The 24,119-nt window shown below is 44.0% G+C and overlaps 2 protein-coding genes and 1 long non-coding RNA gene across 4 annotated transcripts; 1 reads left to right on the top strand and 2 right to left on the bottom strand.

Moving 5' to 3' along the window:
- Positions 1–5,473: 5,473 nt before the first annotated feature.
- Positions 5,474–15,991, top strand: LOC126998245 (alanine--glyoxylate aminotransferase 2, mitochondrial-like). 2 transcript variants are annotated; one of them, XM_050859732.1, is made up of 11 exons: positions 5,521–5,569; positions 7,251–7,345; positions 8,914–9,098; positions 9,749–9,872; positions 10,152–10,340; positions 10,717–10,917; positions 11,765–11,857; positions 12,027–12,248; positions 13,771–13,847; positions 15,113–15,284; positions 15,602–15,991. In XM_050859732.1, the coding sequence occupies exons 1-11, from the start codon at positions 5,530–5,532 to the stop codon at positions 15,695–15,697; spliced, it is 1,494 nt and encodes a 497-aa protein (XP_050715689.1). In that variant the 5' UTR covers positions 5,521–5,529; the 3' UTR covers positions 15,698–15,991. The 2 variants fall into 2 exon arrangements, with proteins under 2 accessions (XP_050715690.1, XP_050715689.1); XM_050859733.1 differs by lacking the exon at positions 8,914–9,098 and having other exon boundaries at positions 5,474–5,569.
- A 2,463-nt stretch (positions 15,992–18,454) lies between these two features.
- Positions 18,455–19,881, bottom strand: LOC126998247 (uncharacterized). Its single transcript, XR_007752724.1, has 3 exons — positions 19,821–19,881; positions 18,887–19,405; positions 18,455–18,570 (listed from the first exon to the last, which is right to left on the bottom strand). It is a non-coding gene; the product is annotated as an uncharacterized LOC126998247 (long non-coding RNA).
- Positions 19,882–19,893: 12 nt separating this feature from the next.
- Positions 19,894–23,953, bottom strand: LOC126997824 (RNA-binding region-containing protein 3-like). Its single transcript, XM_050859035.1, has 5 exons — positions 23,349–23,953; positions 21,176–21,301; positions 20,493–20,627; positions 19,932–19,997; positions 19,894–19,897 (listed from the first exon to the last, which is right to left on the bottom strand). Exons 1-5 carry the CDS (start codon positions 23,510–23,512, stop codon positions 19,894–19,896), a joined length of 495 nt encoding a protein of 164 aa, XP_050714992.1. The 5' UTR covers positions 23,513–23,953.
- Between the last annotated feature and the right edge of the window lie 166 nt (positions 23,954–24,119).

Raw genomic sequence — 24,119 nt, forward strand, 5'->3', positions numbered from 1 at the left:
CTAACTGATGCGGCGGTCAGCAGTAAAGGAGCGGCCTGTATGTAACCCGGAGCTTCTATAACTAATAAATCCTACGGTCACTACTTACAGATGTGTGTGAATCTATGCAGGTTTCCTTGTGGTGAAGTGAAGACCGTTTGCTTCTAACACTAGTGCGGCGGTCAGCGGTTAATGGAGCGACCCGTATGTTACCCAGAGCTTCTATAACTAACAAATAATACGGTTACCACTTACAGATGTGTGTGAATCTATGCAGGTTTCCTTGTGGTGAAGTGAAGACCGTTTGCTTCTAACACTAGTGCGGCGGTCAGCGGTTAATGGAGCGACCCGTATGTTACCCAGAGCTTCTATAACTAATAAATCCTACGGTTACTACTTATACAGGTGTGAATCTATGCAGGTGTCCGTGTGGTGAAGTAAAGACCGCTTGCTTCTAACTGATGCGGCGGTCAGCAGTAAAGGAGCGGCCCGGAGCTCCTATAAATAAATCCTGCGGTTACTACTTATACAGGTGTGAATCTATGCAGGTGTCCGTCTGGTGAAGTAAAGACCGCTTGCTTCTAACTGATGCGGCGGTCAGCAGTAAAGGAGCGCCCCGTATGTAACCCGGAGCTTCTATAAATAAATCCTACGGTTACTACTTGTACAGGTGTGAATCTATGCAGGTGTCCGTGTGGTGGAGTGAAGACCACTTGCTTCTAATTGATGCGGCGGTCAGCGGTTAAGGAGCGCCCCGTATGTAGCCCAGAGGTTCTATAACTAATAAATACTACGGTTACTACTTACAGATGCGGGTGTATAGGCTACTGATGTCCAAGGGGAGTACAGACGTCTTGCACTTAAGTCACGGGTCGGTCAGCAGTAACGGAGCGGCACGTCTTGTTACAGTCACCAGTTACTCGCTACTACTGCTGAGAAGTGACTGGTGACCCACAATCAATCGCTCTGACCCGCTGTGACCTCACCACCATCACCGCCGCCCGCCAGATGACCTTGACCCAGTAACACAAGTAAGTGGTGGGTAGAGAGGAAGGGAGGGAGGGATCAGAGGAAAGAGGGAGGAGGTGTGAGATGTTTCCTCCAATGAGGTGTGTGTGGGGGGGTGGGGTGGGGGGGGGGGGTGGAGGGAGTAGGGTCCTATGTATACATCCGCCGTCACCCACTCCGCCCGCCCATCGTTAAATTTGACTCATCTAGAATTTATGGCAACTCATGCGACCCCTTTTGCAATCCATTCGAGTGGCCCAAGACATGTAACAGTGGCATAACTCAATAAGAATCACCCACAAACATATAGCCGACAGAGAACCAGGTGAAGAGACGCCTACTTGACTCATCTAGATATAGGAACGTTCACGACCCCGTCTGCACCCCTTCGAGAAACCTAAAACCCGTAACAGTGGCATAACTCAGTAAGAATCACCCGGAAACTTAGAACCGACGGAGAAAATTAGAACCCTTGTCGAGGCAGGACGAAGTGAAAACAAGTGGAGCTATGAAGTTATAACATTTGCCGGAGCAGGATGGAGTACAGACAACCAGGTGGAAAAATTAATTTAGTCGGGGCAGGACAGAGAACACTATCGTAAGGAAACCAAGTGGAGAGATGAAGTCAGAATATTTGCCGCGGCGGGCTGGAGTACAGACAACCAGGTGGAGTACGAGGCAGGCGGAACAGGGTGGAGTTGGTTACACTGAGATCAGATTTCGAGATAACCAGGTAGAGAGGTGAAATAATTAAGTAGTAGTAATAGTAGTAGTAGTAGTAGTAGTAGTAGTAGTAGTGGTAGTAGTAGTAGTAGTAGTAGTAGTAGTAGTAGTAGTAGTAGTAGTAGTAGTAGTAGTAGTAGTAGTAGTAACGTCAGCAGGGAACTAATAATGACTTGTAGTGATGATAATAATGATGACGTATATACGTGATGAAATAAGCGAGGAGGAAGAGGGAGGGGAGGAGGAAGATCCCTGAGGGGCATTATAATTATTTCAATCTGGGTTGACCTGACGCGCCTCTGACCTCAGCGGCCACCCACCCCTCAGAGACAGGCTTATGACCAGCTGACAGGCTTTAGGGGCTTTACGACAGGCTGCTCAGGCTCATCGTCGTTATCAGCCTTTTTTTTCTACATTAGAGGAAGTAGTACCTGTTTGGGGTTTTGTCAGGTTACGTTAGGTTAAGTTTAGGGTATCTCCAAACACATGATAGCCAGCCCCTTATGGTATAAATCAACAAAGAATGACCTCACTTTGTTGTATAGAATGTCTTATTAGTAAGGAAGCATATATGAATTTTCCGAGTCAAGACCTATAGTAACTGTCTGGGGTTTTGTTAGGTTAGGTTAGGTTAAGTTTAGGGTATCTCCAAACACATGGTAGAACATAAGAACATAAGAACATAAGAGAGAGGAAAAAGAAGGAGAGAAAGAATGACAAAGTAAGAACGGATGAATGAGTGAAAGAAAGGATAAGAACAAAAATAATGATAAGAAATAAAAAAAGAAAGAAAGAGAGTATGAAGGAAAAAAGGAGAAAAGAAATATGAAAGGAAGAAGAATAGAGAGAGGAAAAAGAAGGAAAGAATGACAAAGTAAGATTAACGGAGGAATGAATGAAAGAAAGAATTAGAACGAAAATAATAAGAAATAAAAAAGAAAGAAAGACAAAATAAAGAAAATGGAAAGTAAACACATGCGAGAAAAAAAACAGACAAAACATAAAAGAGAGAGAGAGAGAGAGAGAGAGAGAGAGAGAGAGAGAGAGAGAGAGAGAGAGAGAGAGAGAGAGAGAGAGAGAGAGAGAGAGAGAGAGAGAGAAATAACTTAAGGCCAAACGGTTGCGTCCAGATTACTGTTGGTCAGGTCAGGTAAGGTCAGGTCAATCTTACTATTAATAGCTCTCCCTCCCTCCTCTTCCTCCTCTTTCTCTTCTACCCTAAGTTACCTACCTTCTTCCCTCCTCCCCCTAATATCTACTCCCCGACGTGTCTTGTGGAATGTGAAGGAGGAGGAAGAGGAGGAAGAGGAGGAGGAAATGAAAGAATAAAGGGAAAAAAGGAAGAGAGAGAGAGAGAGAGAGAGAGAGAGAGAGAGAGAGAGAGAGAGAGAGAGAGAGAGAGAGAGAGAGAGAGAGAGAGAGAGAGAGAGAGAGAGAGAGAGAGCATAAGAAAATAAATTTTCCTCTAATACTAGATAACACACACACACACACACACACACACACACACAACGGCCGCGTCACATAAGTTTGGGCTCTCGTTACAGGTCATGTGAGGTCAGGTCAGGCCAACGTGACCCTAATTGTTACGATGACCCGCGGACGGAATGGAGAGGAGGTCGAGGTCACACTCCTCAATTTCAAGGGACAGATGTTTCCGCTTTAGAACAGACGAAGAATATGAAGAAAAAAGCAGAGAGAGAGAGAGAGAGAGAGAGAGAGAGAGAGAGAGAGAGAGAGAGAGAGAGAGAGAGAGAGAGAGAGAGAGGTAATTAATTCGATATACTATAAAAAAAATACTACTATTACTACCGTTATTATTATTATTATTATTATTATTATTATTATTATTATTATTATTATTACTGCATCTACATCTACTACTACTACTACGTATTATCATTATTAAACTACCTTCAACCTTTGTCTGTCCATATGGCATCGAGGTCAGGTCAGCTCAGGTCACGGTATGAGCGAATGACCATCGAGGTAAAAGGGGGGTGAGCTTACGATGGGGAGCAGGGGGACACAGCGGCTATCTTTTTCTTAGCTCAGGTTGACCTCACATGACCTCACTCCGGAACGGTCAAAGTCTCCCTCGGGTCACCTTGCCTCAGCCTACCTGCTCTGTTTAATCATCTCGGGTCAGGTCAAGATGGTGAATGTGTTAGTGACCGCGGGGTATTGTGACCACTTCCTGCCGACCCCTGGGTAACGCACGCGCGCGCACACACACACACACACACACACACACACATCGGGTTGTAATGAGTGTGTTTATAAGTTCGCGGCACACAAGAAGGCTCAAACTACCACCAGAGCCATAAAACTACCCCTGGAAATGCCCACAACCTCTACGAAAGCCTTGCAAAATACGTGAACTTGCTTGGGCGTCGAAATGCTTAAGGATACAACCCTTTTAATCCATTCTCCACAGGGCAGCGGCTGTTACCTGTTTTTATAAGTTCGCAGTTCATAAGAAGGCTCAAACTATCCCCAGGGCCTTAAAACTACCCCTGCAAATGCCCACAACCGCTACGAAAGCCTTGCAAAATACGTGAACTTGCTTGGGCGTCGAAATGTCTAAGGATACAACCCTTTTAATCCATTCTCCTGACAGGGCAGCGGCTGTTGCCTGTTTTTGTAAGTTCGCAGCACACAAGAAGGCTCAAACTACCACCAGTGCCAAAAAACTACCCCTGGAAATGCCCACAACCTCTGCGAAAGCCTTGCAAAATACGTGAACTTGCTTGGGCGTCGAAATGTTTAAGGATACAACCCTTTTAATTCTCCTGAGAGGGCAGCGGCTGTGTACACCTTGAATGGCCTGTGTCACCTGGCTCACCTGGCTGCCCCTCCTCGCCAGGTGTTCAAGGGTTCACGGGACATTATTAGGATCTGCAAACGTCTGCCTCCTCCTCCTCCTCCTCCTCCTCCTCCCTCCCGTGCTCTTCCTCCTCCTCCTCCTCCCTCCCTCCCGTGCTCTTCCCCGACCTCCTCCTCCTCGTCCAAGCCAGCTGCTACTTCATGGCTTGAGAAAGTTAACACACACACACACACACACATTACAAGGATGAGCTCAAACGTCTCTATTTACTTTCATATCAAAACGGTACTAGTAGTAGAAGTAGTAGAAGTAGTAGTAGTAGCAGTAGTAGTAGTAGTAGTAGTAGTAGTAGTAGTAGTAGGGATCCCGAAATCAAGAAAGAATGAGATGAGAGAGAGAGAGAGAGAGAGAGAGAGAGAGAGAGAGAGAGAGAGAGAGAGAGAGAGAGAGAGAGAGAGAGAGAGAGAGAGAGAGAGAGAGAGAGAGAGAGAGAGAGAGAGTGTAACATTAGTGATCCGGGCCAAAATTAGTGACCATCGGAGGGAAGGAAGGAAGGACAGGAGGAAGGAAGAGAGGTGGAGGGACGGAGGAGAGTGCTAAGGGGCTGCTTCCTGTCGGGTTAAACTAAAGAAAGGAGGAACAACAGAGACGGGGAGAGTCACACACACACACACACACACACAACCCAAAAATCGATTATGATGAGCTTGTTTGGATTTGTTAGATATTTGCTGGCAATGACGAGTCCAGCTCATGATCTGACACCCGCACCCATTCACGTCCAGGTGTCCACTCCGCCCTGGAATCGAACCCGTGATCCATCGGTTGTGAGGCGACCACGCTAACCACTGCACGAGAGAGAGAGAGAGAGAGAGAGAGAGAGAGAGAGAGAGAGAGAGAGAGAGAGAGAGAGAGAGAGAGAGAGAGAGAGAGAGAGATTAACACAGGGCAGGCATTCAGTATCATCTTGGGTGCCAGAGGACGTGTGTGTGATGCAGTGTGCACGGCTGACCAGACACTCCTTATGCAATGGTGAGAGAGAGAGAGAGAGAGAGAGAGAGAGAGAGAGAGAGAGAGAGAGAGAGAGAGAGAGAGAGAGAGAGAGAGAGAGAGGAAGTAAAGATCGATATATAGAAAATGAAAGAGAAACAGAGGAAAAGAAAGAACGAGAGAGAGAGAGAGAGAGAGAGAGAGAGAGAGAGAGAGAGAGAGAGAGAGAGAGAGAGAGAGAGAGAGAGAGAGAGAGGAAGTAAAGATCGATATATAGAAAATGAAAGAAAAACAGAGGAAAAGAAAGAACGAGAGAGAGAGAGAGAGAGAGAGAGAGAGAGAGAGAGAGAGAGAGAGAGAGAGAGAGAGAGAGAGAGAATTATATTCTGTGGTAGACGTGGTAAGTCATTAATCTGATATTATAAATGGGGAGTGCCAGCTGTAACCAGGTATGAATTACTATTGCTACTACTTGCTACTACTACTGATACTACTACTACTACTACTACTAATAATAATAATAATAATAATAATAATAATAATAATAATAATGATAGTAATAATAATTTTTTTCCCATGAATTTCAATAAAGTGTGTAAGTGTGTGTGTGTGTGTGTGTGTGTGTGTGTGTGTGTGTGTGTGTGTGTGTGTGTAACCTTGGAGTCAATTTACTTTATTATATAAGACTAAGTTGGTTACCAACACCACCACCACCACTACTACTACTACTGCTACTACTACTACTACTACCAAAATGATAACAATAATAATAAAAATAGAACTATAATAACAAGAACAACAGCAATAATAATAATAATAATAATAATAATAATAATAATAATAATAATAATAATAAAATAATAATAATAATAATAATAATAATAATAATAATAATAATAATAATAGCAATAACAATGATGATGATAATAATAATAATAATAATAATAATAATAATAATAATAATAATAATAATAATAATAATAATTTTTAATCCATTTTTATCTTATCTTCCTTCAGATATCCTTCATATGTAAGACACACACACACACACACACACACAAACACACACACACACACAATTCAAGGACAAAAAAAAAAAGACTACTATAAGCACTGCTCTCTCTCTCTCTCTCTTCATTTATCTATACCTATACCTATCATTTATTTATCTGTAAATCTATCTATCCATCTATCACAGAGGCTGGTCCTGTATATAGCCTGCAACCTGAACGTATGGTAGGTCCCGGACAGCCTGCACAAGATTGACCTTCTCTGATAAACTATAAAACTCCCTGACCTTCTCTGATAAGAATATGGGTCCTGTGGTTGGCTGATAACAGATAATACTGCTGGTCATTCTAGCAACATAGAGATACAAAGATTAGCTAATATATATACTTCGTGTGTGTGTGTGTGTGTGTGTGTGTCTCTCTCTCTCTCTCTCTCTCTATATATATATATATATATATATATATATATATATATATATATATATATATATATATATATGGGCATCGTAGAAACCGTAAATTACCCTGATGCATAATAATAATAATAATAATAATAATAATAATAATAATAATAATAATAATAATAATAATAATAATAATAATATCAGCAAGAAACAGGAGATCTCTGGACACCTTAGCAGCTTGTACCCTTATGCATAATAATAATAGTAATAATAATAATGATGATAATAATAATAATAATATCTCTTCAGGAGCCAAGCGGTCTATGGGCAGCTTGGCGGAGGGCACAGCGGCCAGGGTGGCGGCCGGCATGCCCTCCTGTGACTACAAGCCGTCACCGTACAAGGTAACACACACACACACACACACACACCATGCTGGGATAGATGAGTTCTCTGTCCTTTTTATCCCATTCATTTATTAACAGACAAGGATCAATCTCTCTCCTATATATTTACTCCCTTAGCTGGTCTTTTTCTCAGTAGGTCTTTGGATATAGGATTTTAACTCTTGCACTAGTGAGAGAGTGAAGATACTGGTTAACTCTTGCATTAGTGAGTGAAGATACTGGTTAACTCTTGCATTAGTGAGAGTGAAGATACTGGTTAACTCTTGCATTAGTGAGAGAGTTAAGGTACTGGTTAACTCTTGCACTAGTGAGAGTGAAGATACTGGTTAACTCTTGCATTAATGAGAGAGTGAAGATACTGGTTAACTCTTGCATTAGTGAGAGTGAAGATACTGGTTAACTCTTGCATTAGTGAGAGAGTGAAAATACTGGTTAACTCTTGCATTAGTGAGAGAGTGAAAATACTGGTTAACTCTTGCATTAGTGAGAGAGTGAAGATACTGGTTAACTCTTGCATTAGTGAGAGTGAAGATACTGGTTAACTCTTGCATTAGTGAGAGTGAAGATACTGGTTAACTCTTGCATTAGTGAGAGAGTGAAAATACTGGTTAACTCTTGCATTAGTGAGAGAGTGAAGATACTGGTTAACTCTTGCATTAGTGAGAGTGAAGATACTGGTTAACTCTTGCATTAGTGAGAGTGAAGATACTGGTTAACTCTTGCATTAGTGAGAGTGAAGATACTGGTTAACTCTTGCATTAGTGAGAGTGAAGATACTGGTTAACTCTTGCATTAGTGAGAGAGTGAAAATACTGGTTAACTCTTGCATTAGTGAGAGAGTGAAGATACTGGTTAACTCTTGCATTAGTGAGAGAGTGAAAATACTGGTTAACTCTTGCAGTAGTGAGAGTGAAGATACTGGTTAACTCTTGCATTAGTGAAAGAGTGAAAATACTGGTTAACTCTTGCATTAGTGAGAGAGTGAAAATACTGGTTAACTCTTGCATTAGTGAGAGAGTGAAGATACTGGTTAACTCTTGCATTAGTGAGAGAGTGAAAATACTGGTTAACTCTTTCTTTAGTGAGAGTGAAGATACTGGTTAACTCTTGCATTAGTGAGAGAGTGAAAATACTGGTTAACTCTTGCATTAGTGAGAGTGAAGATACTGGTTAACTCTTGTATTAGTGAGAGTGAAGATACTGGTTAACTCTTGCACTAGTGAGTGAAGATACTGGTTAACTCTTGCATTAGTGAGAGAGTGAAAATACTGGTTAACTCTTGCATTAGTGAAAGTGAAAATACTGGTTAACTCTTGCAATAGTGAGAGTGAAAATACTGGTTAGCTCTTGCATTAGTGAAAGAGTGAAAATACTGGTTAACTCTTGCATTAGTGAGAGTGAAGATACTGGTTAACTCTTGCACTAGTGAGTGAAGATACTGGTTAACTCTTGCACTAGTGAGTGAAGATACTGGTTAACTCTTGCACTAGTGAGTGAAGATACTGGTTAACTCTTGCATTAGTGAACTGGACGGCCTAATCAAGGAACATTATCACCTTTTTCAGGGCCTTTCCTATGATGAAATGAGGAGGGTGAGGCGTGACAATCTGAGCCCAAGTCTCAGCACCTACTATAGTGAGCCACTGCTGATCCACGAGGGACACATGCAATGGCTCTTTGATCACACGGGGCGACGGTTCCTGGACTTGTTCGGCGGCATTGTCACCGTGAGCCTCGGCCACTGCCACCCGTAAGTCTGAGGCAAGGGTCACTCTGATAGGGCTCATTCTAGCAACATGTATGCAATGGTTATATGCTACTTGGATATAAGCTTGAGTGTGTGTGTGTGTGTGTGTGTGTGTGTGTGTGTGTGAGTGTGTCTCTCTCACTTGTAGACTCTCTTCCTCAACCCTAATTTACTTTCCCTTAGTGATCAGCAAGTCTCACAAACTCATTTTGCATACAACAACAACAACAACAACAACCACAATCTGAGGCTGCCTTTCCTGTACTTTTTTCTCGTATTTATTTCACGTAGGAGGAGGAGAGGCAGCTAGTGACGGGGGTCCTTTCATTTTTTTTTTTTTTTGGGGGCAGAACAGTGAGCTCAGGGGCCGGTCACCCCTAACCTAAGAAGCACAAATTTGACAAGGCTTTCGTAATTGTGGGAGGCATTTCCAGGGGTAGTTTTATGTTCTCTCCTCTCTCCCTCCTTCAATCCCTTCCAGTCTCTCTTCTCTTCACCCTCTTTCCCTCTCTCCTTTGCACAGTTTTCTCTCCTTCTCCAATTATCTTTTGTACAGTCTTTTTTCTCCCTCCCTTGCAGTCTTTCTTCCCTCCCTCCCTCCAGTATGAACTCTTTCTTTCCTCCCTGTCACCCCTTCCTTCTTTGCCCTGCAGGAAGGTGAGGGAGGCAGCCGAGGAGCAGATGAGGAAGTTATGGCACACCACCAACATCTACATGCACCCCAAGATACATGAGTATGCTGAACGCCTCACACAGACCCTGCCAGGAGACCTCAAGGTACCTCACCACCTCACACACACAGTATATATTTATTCATTTGTTGTTACATTTTAGCCATAGCACCAGAAGGCTTTCTTGTCGGGGCTCAGTTCTCACACCCAGACAGTTATTGGCCTGGGCAGGTGTGTTGTAGGGGTACCATTTATGCTTCTTTCCCTTGAGAGAGTTTTGCTCGAGTCTGAGTTGCCTTCAGCCACTTGACGATGGCTGAAAATTGCAAACTTCCAATACAGGGGGTTCTCGAGTGCCTGGTTCTTGACCATCTCTCCCTCGCAGGTGGTATACTTTGTGAACAGCGGGTCTGAGGCGAATGACCTTGCTATGATGATGGCGCGGTTGTACACCCAGGCCTTCGACATAGTGGCACTGAGGAACGCCTACCATGGGGCCTCGCCATACACTGCAGGGCTCACTGCACACAGCACATGGAAGTTCCCCTATGCTAATGGCTTTGGGATCCACAATGTAAGCGCAAGAGTTGTTGTTATTTAATTTATGCAAAACGTACATAGAAATTTGCCTTTGAGAGATGAACATAGAGAAGTTATTAATAAGAATGAGAATGAAAAAGGGAAGTGTATTTACCTATTTGTTGATCCTTATGCTGTCCAGCCTCCTAATGGAAGAGTAATGTAGAAGATAATGCATAACTTTTTTTTTTTTTACAATAGAGGAAACAATTCAAGGGCAAAAAAAAGGAAATAATAATGAAAAAAAAGCCCACTACTCACTGCTCTAACAAAAGTGTCAAGAGGAGTGGCAAAAGATAGGGCAATTTAGGGAGGAGAGGTTCCCAGATACCCTCCTCTTGAATAATGAATGATATATAATTGCTTCCCAGGCGGCCAATCCCGATCCTTACCTCGGGCTATGGGGGGGCCATCGTGACTCTGTAGTTCAGTCGGTGCGGGCGGGGGAGAGCCAGCTGTTGGAGGGGGGGGAGTGTTCCTCAGCACAGAAGTACGTGGACCAGCTGGAGGAGGTGCTGACCTACTCCATCCCTCGTGGCAGGCTGGCGGCCTTCTTCGCTGAGTCAATACAGGTGAGGGTGGGGGAGGGGGTGGGAGAGAGAGAGAGAGAGAGAGAGAGAGAGAGAGAGAGAGAGAGAGAGAGAGAGAGAGAGAGAGAGAGAGAGAGAGAGAGAGAGAGAGAGAGAGAGAGAGAGAGAGAGAGAGAGAGAGAGAAAACAAAAGAGAAATACACACACACACACACACACACATAAAGAGGAGATTTAATTGCGGTGTATAGGGTGATGAATGATTACAGACACTATCAAAAACACTGACCAAATTTTGTAGGTCACTTTCATTTTCTGCAATGAGCACCGTGTCATCAGCAAACAGTATCGAATTCAGTACCCACTTCCTTCCCTCATCGAACAGTCTTACTCCAACTTCTCCAACTTTGCCCTTAATTTCTCTAATAACACCATCCATATAAATATTGAATAACCATGGTGACATGACGCACTCTTGTCTTAAGCCCACTTTTATCTCAAAATGAAAAACTGTTGAGAAAAGGAATTTGTAGAAGAGACATCAAGAAGAACAGCTTCCCACAGAGATGTGTGGGGGTCTAGAATGGGCTGGAGAGGGAAGGGGTACAGGCTAAGTCAATAAGCTCATTTAAGGCCAAATTAGACAGAAGTAGTTAGAAAGACAGGACAGCATGAGCATAGCTCCATTCCTGTAAGTCACAACTAGGTAAACACAACTAGGTAAATACACACACACACACACACACACACACACACACGCACACACACTGATATAAATGGATAGATAGAGAGATAGCTCAGTGACCCCCCCCCCTCCCCCTTAAAAACACCCTTAAAACTACCCCTAAAACTCACTACCTTCTTCCCCCCTCCCTCTGCCGGGTTCCAGGGAGTGGGTGGCACCGTGCAGTACCCTCTCGGCTACCTCAAGAAGGCGTTCGAGCTGGTACGAAAGCATGGCGGACTTTGCGTGTCGGACGAGGTGAGTATAGGCTATTATTAAACTTTATTATTGTTATTATGATTATTATTTTATTTTTTCTCTTCGGTGGCCCCAGACTATTAGTAGCGCAGGTGATTTTTTTTTTATAGTGGCTGCCGTGATATATATGACTCTTGCTTGGCTTATTATTATTATTATTATTTGTTAGGTCCAGACTGGCTTTGGCCGCACTGGGGATCATTTCTGGGGCTTCGAGTGCCATGGAGTCGTACCGGACATAGTCACCATGGCCAAGGGCATCGGCAATGGCTTCCCGTTAGCGGCTGTCGTCACCACCCCGACCGTTGCCTCCACCATGTCCAAGGCGCTCCATTTCAACACCTATGGCGGCAATCCGATCGCTTCCGCCGTGGGAATTTCTGTCCTGGACGTGAGTTTGTGTTATTTTTCTTTATTTTTTCCTTGATTCTGTCAGTTAGAAATATACAGTGTTCCTTATGTATATAGTTCCTTGCCTGCAACACACACACATACACACACACACACACACATGAAATTGATCTCTCTCTTTTGGCCACTCTTCTAAACTCTTTTTTTTTATAGGGACTGATTTTTTTCCCTCATTATTATTTTTATTTTTTTATTTATTATTTGCCCTTTTGAGTTGCTTAATTCCTTTACTGTAAACACATACACACACACACACACACTGATTAAGTGGCTGGAGGACTTCCTAACTAACAGGGAAATGAGGACAATAATCAAGGACAAGGTTTCCAACTGGTGCCCAGTGAGGAGTGGGGTCCCACAAGGTTCAGTGCTGGTGCCAAAAATGTTTGCTGTTTATATAAATGATACGGTGGACGGAGTGACCAGCTATATGAGTTTGCTTGCAAATGATGCAAAGCTATTGAGATGAGTCAATGATGTGAAAGACTGTGAGGCATTGCAGAGGGACCTGGACAAAATACGGGAGTGGAGTGGTACATGGCAGATGGAATTCAACCTTGGGAAATGTAAAAAAATAGAGTTTGGTAGGAGTGGTAGAAGATGTGAATATGATTATAAGATGGGAAGTGAGATAATATGCAGAGGAATGGAAGAAAAAGATTTGGGAGTGACTATCTCAGAGAACATGTCACCGGACAAACACATCAACAGGATAACAGGACAAACTATGAATTTGCTGAAGAACATAAGGACGGCATTTGTGCATTTGGACGGAGAGATGATGAAGAAAATAATAGTTACAATGATAAGGCCAAGGTTAGAGTATGCAGCTGTGGTCTGGTCTCCTCACGAAAAGAAGAATACAAGAAAGCTGGAAAGAATACAGAGAATGGCAACTAAGATGGTACCGGAACTTAGGGATCAGACTTATGAGGAAAGACTCAATAGCATGGGGCTCAAAACCCTGGAGAGAAAAAGAGAAAGAGGATACCTGATAGCGGTGTACAGGGTGGCGAGCGGGGTGGAGAATCTGGACAGAGAGGACCTGTGTGTGTGGAGCGAGAGAGAAACAAGAGGACATGGAAAGAAGTTGAGGGCGACCACGTGTAGGCAAGATGTAAAAAAGTTTAGCTTCCCAAACAGAAACATTGAGCTGTGGAATGGACTGGAGGAGGAGGTGGTTTGTGCAAGAAACATTCAAGATTTTAAGGAAAAGTTGGATAAGAGTGGATATGGAGACAGGACAGCACGAGTGTAGCTCTTTTTCTGTATGTCACAACTAGGTAAATATACACACACACACACACACACACACACACACACACACACACTTCCCTCTTTCATTCTCATTCTTATTAATAATTTCTCTATGTCCATTTCTCAAAGGTAAAGCTCTAAGTAATTTTTCCATCAATGAATTAACAAAATTATTCATAGTTCCGTCATTGTCTTTCACTGCGTGCAATTTTGCCGTCACAATGAATTTCTCTGTTTAACCCCAGACAATGGACGAAGACCAGACCCAGCGGAACTGCCGGGAGCTTGGACCTTACTTCCTGAGCAGACTGGCAGCACTGAGGTGAGTCACTTCAGGCTAGGTCTTACTACTGACATTTGAGGCTTTCAGGACCTCTAACAAGGAGTCTAGGTTGGATGAGTTCAGGTTCACACAAATAGGCAAGGAATGTTTAAGGAGTAAGGGTTGTAAAGGGACGAAACAATTGACACTACACTGTAAGAAATCATATCCAAGCCTCACATACAATCAGTTTTAACCATCCAAGTTAACCCGGTAGCAGCGACGGGCCAAATTTGTGGCTTTACCGTGTACCAGCGACGGGTCAAATTTGTGGCTTTACCATGTACCAGCGACGGGCCAAATTTGTGGCTTTACCATATACCAGTGACGGGCCAAATTTGTGGCTTTACCATGTACCAGCGACGTGCCAAATTTGTGGCTTACCGTGTACCAGCGACGGGCAAAATTTCTGGCTTTACCGTGTACCAGCGACAGGCCAAATTTGTGGCTTTACTGTGTAGCAACGATGGGCCAAATTTTTGCCATGATATAAACCCCCAAAAATAGATGATGCAACTGATCACAAATGCGCTGATATATATTATGGTTTGTGTGAGTGATGATTTTTTCTCATTTTTCTCACTTTGAGGGGCCTTTAAGAAACATGATCCCCGCTGCTAGTACCGGGTTAAGGAACACTAGCCTAGACGAACTTGGTCCACATTCTCAGATGCTTTCGACTCTCACAAAAACTATTCCCAAAGACCCACAGAGGAGATTAGTCAGGTTCTCATGAGTGTTTTTTGTTTTCATGGTAAGGTAGGCAGTGGCTGAACTGGTAGCGTGCTGGGCCCACATTCACCGCGTGATGGACGACGTGGGTTTGAATCCCCATGCTACCACCTCGGATTTTTCAGTCACCGCTGAGTGGCTTAAAACTACCCACATGCTGTCCTGAAGACCACCCATCAACCCGGACTCTAGAGGAAGCCGCCCTTTAATCAAGAATGAGTTCCGGGGGGCAGCATGAGCCAATGCAAGATGGCGCCACTATAAACACTTGCCTGCGCCAGAACAGGCTGGGCCGACCATCAGGCCCCACCGGGAAGAAGCCTACCGGCGCAATAGGCCGCGACGTAAAAAAAAAATAAAAAGAAGAAGAAGCTTTATTAAACTATCACCAGCAACACAACACAGTCCATGGAAAGCCCAGCAATTTATATGACAAGAGGCCTTTCAACCAGAGGAACTTAGGTGACAATATGTTAAAAAATACACACTCATGTCTATCCCTCCCATCCATAACTGCTTCCCCCGTCACCCAGGGCCAGGTACCCCATCATAGGAGACGTGCGGGGGAAGGGACTGATGCTCGGCGGGGACATTGTCGAGGACAAGGATACGCGGAAGCCCCACCACGCAGAGCGCATCATGGAAGTGTGGAACGGACTGAAAGATTGTGGCGTGCTGGTCGGGCGTGGAGGACACTATGGCCAGGTACGTGTGTGTGTGTGTGTGTGTGTGTGTATTTACCTAGTTGTAATTTTACAGGGCCTGGGCTTACGCTCGTGTGGTCCCGTCTCTGTATCTATAATTATCCAACTTTTCCTTGAAGCTCTGCACACTCTTCGCCGATACTATTTCTTCACTTAGTCTGTTCCAAACCTCTATATTTCTTTGTGGGAAGCTATATTTCTTTATGTCTCTTTGTGTGTGTGTGTGTGTGTGTGTGTGTGTGTGTGTGTGTGTCATCTTATTACAAGACCTTCCCCTTCACACATCGTTGAGTTTCATTACTTCCCTTCCCCTTCCAGGTCCTCCGTATCAAGCCTCCAATGTGCATTACCAAAGAGGACATTGACTTCACCATTGAGGCTTTCCAAGAGGTGCTGGGACAAGTGTGTGAGTAGTGACACTTTTTCTCTCTCTCGCACTGTCTCTCTCTGTGTCTATCTCTCTCTGCGTCTCTGCCTTCTTGCATATTGTCAACTCACTCCTGTTAACCTGTTGTCTCATTTTCTAGGGAGAGGAAGTGTAAGTCGAGGTGGCTGAACTAAAAGGTTTTATTAGTATATCACCGACACTGTTTTTTATCACAGGTGGATAATAATGTCTAGCCGTTAAGGAAACATTATGAGAGTGAACTGTGAAAAAAAAATTATTGATTGTGTAAGTTTCTAATAAAATACTGAGAAAAAATCTGACTCTGTGGATGAATGTTTCGGCAGACTTTGCACTCGTAACACACACACACACACACACACACACACACATAACCACAAAACTGCCCCTTCCTTTACTGTAAAAAAATAATGAAATAAATAAATAATAAAAATAATAGCATTGATGATGATGATGATGATGAAGATGGTAGTGGCAGTGACCCATCCATCATTCCTTTGTGGTTGCGATGTCTGGATGCTGGTCTTTCCTAACCTTGCCGAATGCCACCACCATGGGCTTGTCGTTGAGGATGTAGCCGTTGGTGTCCTGCAGGGCCTTGGACGCTTGCCTCACGCTCGGGAAGGTCACAAACGCCTGCCCCTTCATCCTCCCCTCCTTCATCAGACTAATGGAGAACCTGCAATAGGGGGAGATGATGCACTGTATGACCTCCTCTATTCAGCATAACCAGACCACCCGACCCAAAATTGACCTCTCTTTTGGCCACTCTTTACTTTTATCTGTTGTGGGAGTGGTAAGTAGCAGGCTTCTTTTTTTTTCTACATTCTTTTTGTTGCCCTTGAACCATCTCCTTTGTTGTAAAAAAGAAAAAAAAAACATACTTCTAACACTGTATTTTCTGCCCCTTCATCCTGCCCTCCTTCATGAGACTAATGGGGAACCCGCAGTCGTGGGATTAAGTGCCGAGTTTTTTCTCAGGCGGTCCTGAGCGGTCGGACACATACTGTTCGAGAGAAAAACGCAAATGAGAGCGTTTAACATGACTTCCAGGCCGATAGAAGAGACAGGAAAGACGTGAGAGGTCGCCAAAATCCCCTTAAGTAGCAACAAAATGGATCATTAAGTCCCACCGGAACCTTACTATATTTCAAATTTGAATAATGTAAAATCTACAGGGGCTAGAGCTACAAAACGGAGTAATTTCAGTTCCTCTAAGCACGCCCTTTCTTACCCATAGGGTTACGTTGGAAACACCCGAAACCTCGACCTAGCAGAAAAGGTCAAGTCAAGTCATCTGAACTCTACTGCGTTACATTTTCCACATTCATCTAAAACTTTGGAAGACAAATCAACATAGCGCAGTATTTTCGGCTGAATTTCAGATATGTTGCAAGAATCGCAAAAACACACCAAAAGTCTCAGGGTGGGTCAACATCAGACATGTTTAAAGACCCACTGTCCCCCTTTCACAGGTGCATCTCACATGGACTAAGTTGCGTGTAGGTCTCACTTAGGCCCAAACGTCAGATCAAACGCAGCTTGCTGGACTTGGGTAATTTTGGCTCCTGAATTCAAATCTGGGCAGTAAACCCACCGACAATAGTTTGCTCGTATCACCTACCCCTTTAGACTTATAACGTGAGACTCTCGAGTCCTAATTTTTCCCATTATGTAATCCAATCTAACCCGTCCCAAGGCCAGTCCCACACCAAAAGTCAACCACTCTAATATAAGTCCCATGGTTTTCAAAAGTGTATCCAGTTCTCCTGGTCCGTTCACCTGGAATATGTCGGAAAGTTAGGTGATCCGCCATTTAAAGGGTGGGCACATGAAACTCTTAATATTAAGTAGACAGAAGGGGAGGGGGGAGGGGAAGGGGCTAGTTAGAAAAACAGCTAAACTCATCCCAAACACCAGCTTAATCCATATTATTATCCAATTGACGTTTCTATTCACGTCTCACGATAAATTACATACCCATTCCATCTCTAAAGATGCCAAAATGGTGGAAAAGGGGCATTTTTTCTCCAGTTCATTTGTAGGACACCATTCAAGGCTGTTACTTCACTGTAAAACGTTACACTTGAAGCCCATGAACTACACAGACGTGTAATGTACGTAGGTTAAATATTAAAGATTTTCCTAAAATTATCTCATGACTCCGTGAGCGTAACCGCACGCTAGTAGTAGTAGTAGTAGTAGTAATAGATGCAGTAGTAGTAGTAGTCATAATATTAGTTGTACTAGTGGTAGTAGCAGTAGTGGCAACAGACGAGTGCACCCTACAACTCCCCAGCCCACCAGCGACTAAGTTGGTCTCTAACAACGCCAAAACGGCGGAAAAAGGGCATTTTTCCTCCAGGTCGTTTGTACGACACCATCCCAAGCTGTTACTTCACCGTCAAACATTACACTCGAAGCCCATAAACTACAGACTTGTGTAACGTACGTAGGTTAAAAATTAAAGATTTTCCTAAAATTATATCATCACTCCGTGAGCGTAGGTTCAGTTCTTTGGCACTGTCAACCATTAACTCAAAGTACATTATATACATCATGGCTGGAGGGTTTTTTCCCACTAATTAGGAATTAGTGTTGGAACACTTTCATACGTGGGAGATTTGAGTGGTGGAGCTCAGAAAGCAGCGCTTAGCAATGAAAGGGTTAAGAAACATGATCCCCACAGCTATCGGGTTAAAAAATAAACAGGTCACTGATGAAGGTACTTTGCTTGCCTCCTCGCCATTCTGCCAGAAGACGACGCCAAATATGTGTTTCAGGTCCCTCTCACTCGTTGCCTTGGCCAGGTTCTTGATGTAGAGCTTGGCTGAGGGTTCTCCTGGACTGTAGTTCTTGAAGACAGGAAGGATGGGCCATTCTGAAGGGAAGAAGTTATTTTGTACAAGGGGAGTTTTCAGTCACCACCGAATGGCCTAAGACTACCCACATGCTGTCCTGAAGACCACCTATCAACCCGAACTCTAGATTCTGCTCTACAGAGAATCAAAGATGAGCTCTGGGGACTGAAACTGAAACGAAAAAAAAGAAAGAGAGAGAGAGAGAGAGAGAGAGAGAGAGAGAGAGAGAGAGAGAGAAATATAGCAGGATGAATAAACACTGCTCCAGAGTTTACCAGTGAAAGGGATGAAAGAGTGAAGATATCAGTTAACTCTTGCATCAGGAAGTTGGATTACCTGACTTGTCCACCCTGTTGGCTAGGATGTCCTCCCTCCTCATGTAGTTGTCCGCCTCTCTGGGCCACTCCGCCAAGCTTTCCAGACCCAAACTGGCAGTGGATGGCGCTCAATCTTCCCAAAACTGCCACTTTCCATTGGCGCCTCCAGCCTTGACGAATCTTCCACAGTTGGTAGAGAGACATTTTTCAACCTGACCTCCAGCCTCTTTGACCCCTGTGTGTGTGTGGCCTCAAAAACATCCCCCATGCTGACCTCAGATGCCCTAGGGTGTGTCTGTGTCGAGGGCATGAAGGTTTGTTTCAGGGCAGAGAGCTTGGGTCTTTTCCTCATGGTAGTGGGTTGGCGGGGCTTTCTCTTGCCTGGGGCGGGCTGGCGCTTCGGTCTCTCACCTTCGTTGTCACTCTCGAGTTCACTCTCACTCTCGCTCTCGGTCAATTCTTGCTTGGGGTTGTCATTTGGCCTGTCTTGGGTGCCGACTCTATCGTTGAGACCCACGGCAGCTGTTTCAATGCCCTCCTGCGGCCAAAATAATAATAATAATCATAATAATAATAATAATAATAATAATAATAATAATTATAATAGTCATAATAACCATGATAATATAGACAGACACAGACAGGCAAATGGAAAGAGAGAGAGAGAGAGAGAGAGAGAGAGAGAGAGAGAGAGAGAGAGAGAGAGAGAGAGAGAGAGAGAGAGAGAGAGAGAGAGAGAGAGAGAGAGAGAGAGAGAGAGAGAGAGAGAGAGAGAGAGAGAGAGAGAGAGAGAGAGAGAGACACAGACAGTACTGGAGAGAGAAAAAGAGACATGACAAGCAAGGAACTGAACATAATATTATGTCAAGGGACCGCAAGAACAATGGAAACTTTAGCTCATTCTGTCGTGGGATTTGGTATAACAGCCACAAACACACTAATTTACGCCTTACAAAGCGAGCCAGCAGCCCCAGCAGGTCTCGGTGGATGGGGTGGAGGTCCGTGAGGGCGGAAGGAGGGGAAGGTTCATCTTGTTCATGAGATGCAGAACTTGTGTGTAAAACTTGGGGACCTCGTGAGCGCCAGCAATGTTGGCGATGACTGAAGCTGAGGGGGGAGGATACACATACCTGCACCAGAGAGAGAGGGAGACATTGTCATTATTATTAGATATTGTTATTATTGTTATTATTATTATTATTATTATTATCATTATTATTATTATTATGGCAAGTATATCAGACAAGAAAGAAAGAGAGGGAGAGACAGAAAGGAAAGAAGGAAGAGAGAGAGAGAGAGAGAGAGAGAGAGAGAGAGAGAGAGAGAGAGAGAGAGAGAGAGAGAGAGAGAGAGAGAGAGAGAGAGAGAGAGAGAGAGAGAGAGAGAGAGAGAGAATTTATAATACTTACATAATACACATAATTATAATACTTTCAAATCCCTTTTTTTTTTTTGAGAGAGAGAGAGAGAGAGAGAGAGAGAGAGAGAGAGAGAGAGAGAGAGAGAGAGAGAGAGAGAGAGAGAGAGAGAGAGAGAGAGAGAGAGAGAGAGAGAGAGAGAGAGAGAGAGAGAGAGAGAGAGAGAGAGAGAGAGAGAGAGAGAGAGAGCATTCCTTCAATCATTACCTAAGGTTGGGTGGGATGGGGTGGTTGATGCCCAGTGAGGAAGCAATGGAGCACAAGCTGACCTCAAACTCCTTTAATTTCTGCTGCATTTTCTCCTCCTGGGCTCCCTCGTCTGGCTCCACATTCTCCTGGCACCTGCAACAGAACCCAAGCCAGTAAATATAGTGCTGGAAGGTCACTGAAATGCCTCTGATGTTAAGGTTACAAAAAAAATATGATCTAGGCTAACCCGTCCGCTGCAAATGGCATGGATTTGGCTTTCACTGGTAGCCTGGTAACATATAGTCCCAGGTCTTTCTTTGCCTCTGTGGTGGATAGTGGAGTGTTTCCCATGTGGTATTGGTATGCTGGATATCCCCTCCCAAGATGCAGGACTTTACATTTTTCTTCATTGAATTGTAGCAGCCACTTTTTGCTCCATTCCTGTGGCTTGGTGATGTCTTCTTGTAGGAAATCCACAGTCAGGGGGTTAAGCAGAAAGTACTGGGTTAAGTTATGTTGATAAGTGATATATATTTGCAAGGTGTAGCTTTAAGAGGTGTGGAGCGTATAGACTATCGTGAGAGTGTAGAAAGTGCTGAGAAATATTGCAGCGATAATAAGAGTATGGAAGAATATAGAAGACCTGCATTTTACACTTTTGCTATATGAGTCAGTGCTGATGTGAGTACTGAGTGCTGTACCTGTGAGGCTCTTGTGCTGGCAGGGGCGGCGCTGAGTCCTGGAACACGGCCTTCAGTCTCACGCCGAGGACCTCCTGCTGGTGAAGCTTGCCCAGAGCGTACCTGCAGTCACCATCACTCTTGAAGCTGAAGATTGGGAACACACATTATTGACCTCATTATTATTATTATTATCATTATTTTTATTACTATTATGGTAGGTAAATCAGAGAAGAAAGAGAGAAATAAAGTAAGCAAGAGAGAGAAAGTGACAGAAAGGAAGAGAGAGAGAGAGAGAGAGAGAGAGAGAGAGAGAGAGAGAGAGAGAGAGAGAGAGAGAGAGAGAGAGAGAGAGAGAGAGAGAGAGAGAGAGAGAGAGAGAGAGAGAGAGAGAGAGAGAGAGAGAGAGAGAGAGAGCTAGCTCTTGCTCTAGCTGTACAGGTGACCTGCTGGAGAGTCAGGGCTCAGATCGGCACGCCCTGTAAAAATAAAACAACACAAGCAGTATCCATTACAAATCTTCCAATTCCCTATTTCTTGCACACCACATCTTTTCCAGAAAACTCTTCATGGCTTCTATAATTCTATCATTTGCTTCATCACTCAGTCCCAGCAGCAGCAGCATCCATTCCCTCTCTGTCCTTGCAATCCTCCCATTCACATCCCAGCCCATCTCACTCAGTGCCACCTCATCATCTCCGTCCTTTCTCTCGTACCTCAGACACCAGTATCACATGCACGACAGTTTCATCCACACCCCTGTCACACATCTGACACACTTTGCTGCGGACTCAGACCACCTGTAGTTTCTTGCATTCACATTCATACACTGCGCCGAGCTTGGAAGAGAAGATCACCACCCAGGCTTCCATCATACCAGCTGACACACTGCGGGGCTTCCTTTCCCTGTACCACTCCAAAGTAGTCTTCGCCCATCACATGCTTCCACCTCCTCAGACCGTCACCTTTCACTGCACTGTCTATCTCTTTCTTCCACTTTCTCACATTCCATTCTAGGCCCTCACTATTTCTGTCAGTCACCTTCCATTCAAAGAAACGCCTCCGTTCCTCTCTGCTCACCCACCTGACTCGCATACCACTGTCACCAACCATTCTCATGCAGTTTTTAATCCATTTGCTCTCATGCACACTCCACAAGTAAACCTTCCGTGCCAATCTCGCGTCATTCATTCGTTCCAGTCTGACTTTGTATCTAAGGGTAGCCTTCCTAAATCTTTCCCTAAAGGTACTCCACCCCATATCACCCCTCAATGCTTCCACCGCTGCATACCTTGGTGCATTCAAAGCTAACCTACCGATCCTATTTTGCCCTACTTCCAATTTATCCATTTCCAACTCACTCCATGTAATCACCTCCATCCCATACATCACACTCGGCACTGCTACACTCTTCCACACCTCTCTCAGCACATCATACTTACATGCTCTCATTCTTGCCGGAGAGAGAGAGAGAGAGAGAGAGAGAGAGAGAGAGAGAGAGAGAGAGAGAGAGAGAGAGAGAGAATGGTCACCCTGTAATGAGAAAAAAAAAGCCTGCTAAATGCTGCCCCTATAAAAAAAAAAGTTCTGAGTTCAATTTCATATGACAAGGAATAGAAGGAACTCTCAGTGTGACTTTCTAATGACAAGGAATAAGAGCTCTCAGTATGACTTATAACAAGGATTGGAATGAGCTTTCAGTATGATGCTTATGACAAGAAACAGAAGGAGCTCTCAGTATGACTTTTATCTGGATCTGGATATTAATGCGCAGGGCACCTGTACAGGTGCATAACACACATAACATGACAAGGAATAGGAGCTCTCAGTATGACTTATAACAAGGATTAGAAGCAGCTTTCAGAATGACACTTACAACACAGAATAGGTCTCAGTATGATGCTTATAACATGGAATAGGAGGGAGCTTTCAGTATGATGCTTATAACACAGAATAGGAGATCTCAGTATGATGCTTATAACACAGAATAGGTCTTAGTATGATGGTTATAACACAGAATAGGTCTCAGTATGATGCTTATAACACAGAATCGGTCTCAGTATGATGCTTATAACACAAAATAGATCTCAGTACGATACTTATAATAGAGAACAGGTCTCATTATGATGCTTATAACACAGAATAGGTCTCAGTATGACACATAACACGGATATGAGGTCTCAGTATGACTTGCCTTGCCAGCAGCGCCTCGTCCTTGCCTCGCCGCCCAACATGCCGGACTGACAGCGCCCCGAAGTGCCTCAGTAAGTCCTCCTTCGCCTCCCGAGAAATGGATTTGTGGAACGACCAGACCTTGAGTGTGGTGGGCATGGTGGAGCGGGGAAAGTTACGTACCATTGAAAAGGAGTGAATAAGAAGTGAGGACCAAGAGGAGGAGGAGGACCTAAGAAGCGATACAAAGCGTTACAGGTAAAAAAAAAAGAAGGGGCATGGAACCTCATCAAAGGGTAAGCGGTAAACGGTGAACGGTGTATTTTGAGAGCTTATAACAACACTCTGCTGGATGGCGAGACAGACATGTGATATATTAAGGCAAGGGGAGGAGACTGACTTATGTGATGCGGGACTTCTAAGCCACACTGAGTGATATATTAAGGCAAGGGGAGGAAGGGGAACGTCATGAGGGGTAAACGTCACACGGTAAACGTTAAGGGTGTTTGTTTACATCGGGTGAGCCTGAACTGGAGCTTGATGTCACAGGTGGCTCGGGAGGAGGAGGCAGAGGAAGAAGAAGAAGGAAGATAAGAGAGAAAATAATAAGAAGGTGAACAGATCAAAAGGAGAAAAACGAGGAAGTAATAGCAGAAGAGGAGGAGGAGGAGGAGGTAGAGGAAGAAGAAGAAGAAGAATGAAAAGAGGAAGATAAAAGAGAAAAGAATGAGAAAATGAGAATAATAATATTAAGAAGAAGGCAGAGAACAGATCAAAAGAACAAAAAGACGAA

The sequence above is a fragment of the Eriocheir sinensis genome, chromosome 13 (assembly GCF_024679095.1).
Source record: "Eriocheir sinensis breed Jianghai 21 chromosome 13, ASM2467909v1, whole genome shotgun sequence".
NCBI lineage: Eukaryota > Metazoa > Arthropoda > Malacostraca > Decapoda > Varunidae > Eriocheir > Eriocheir sinensis.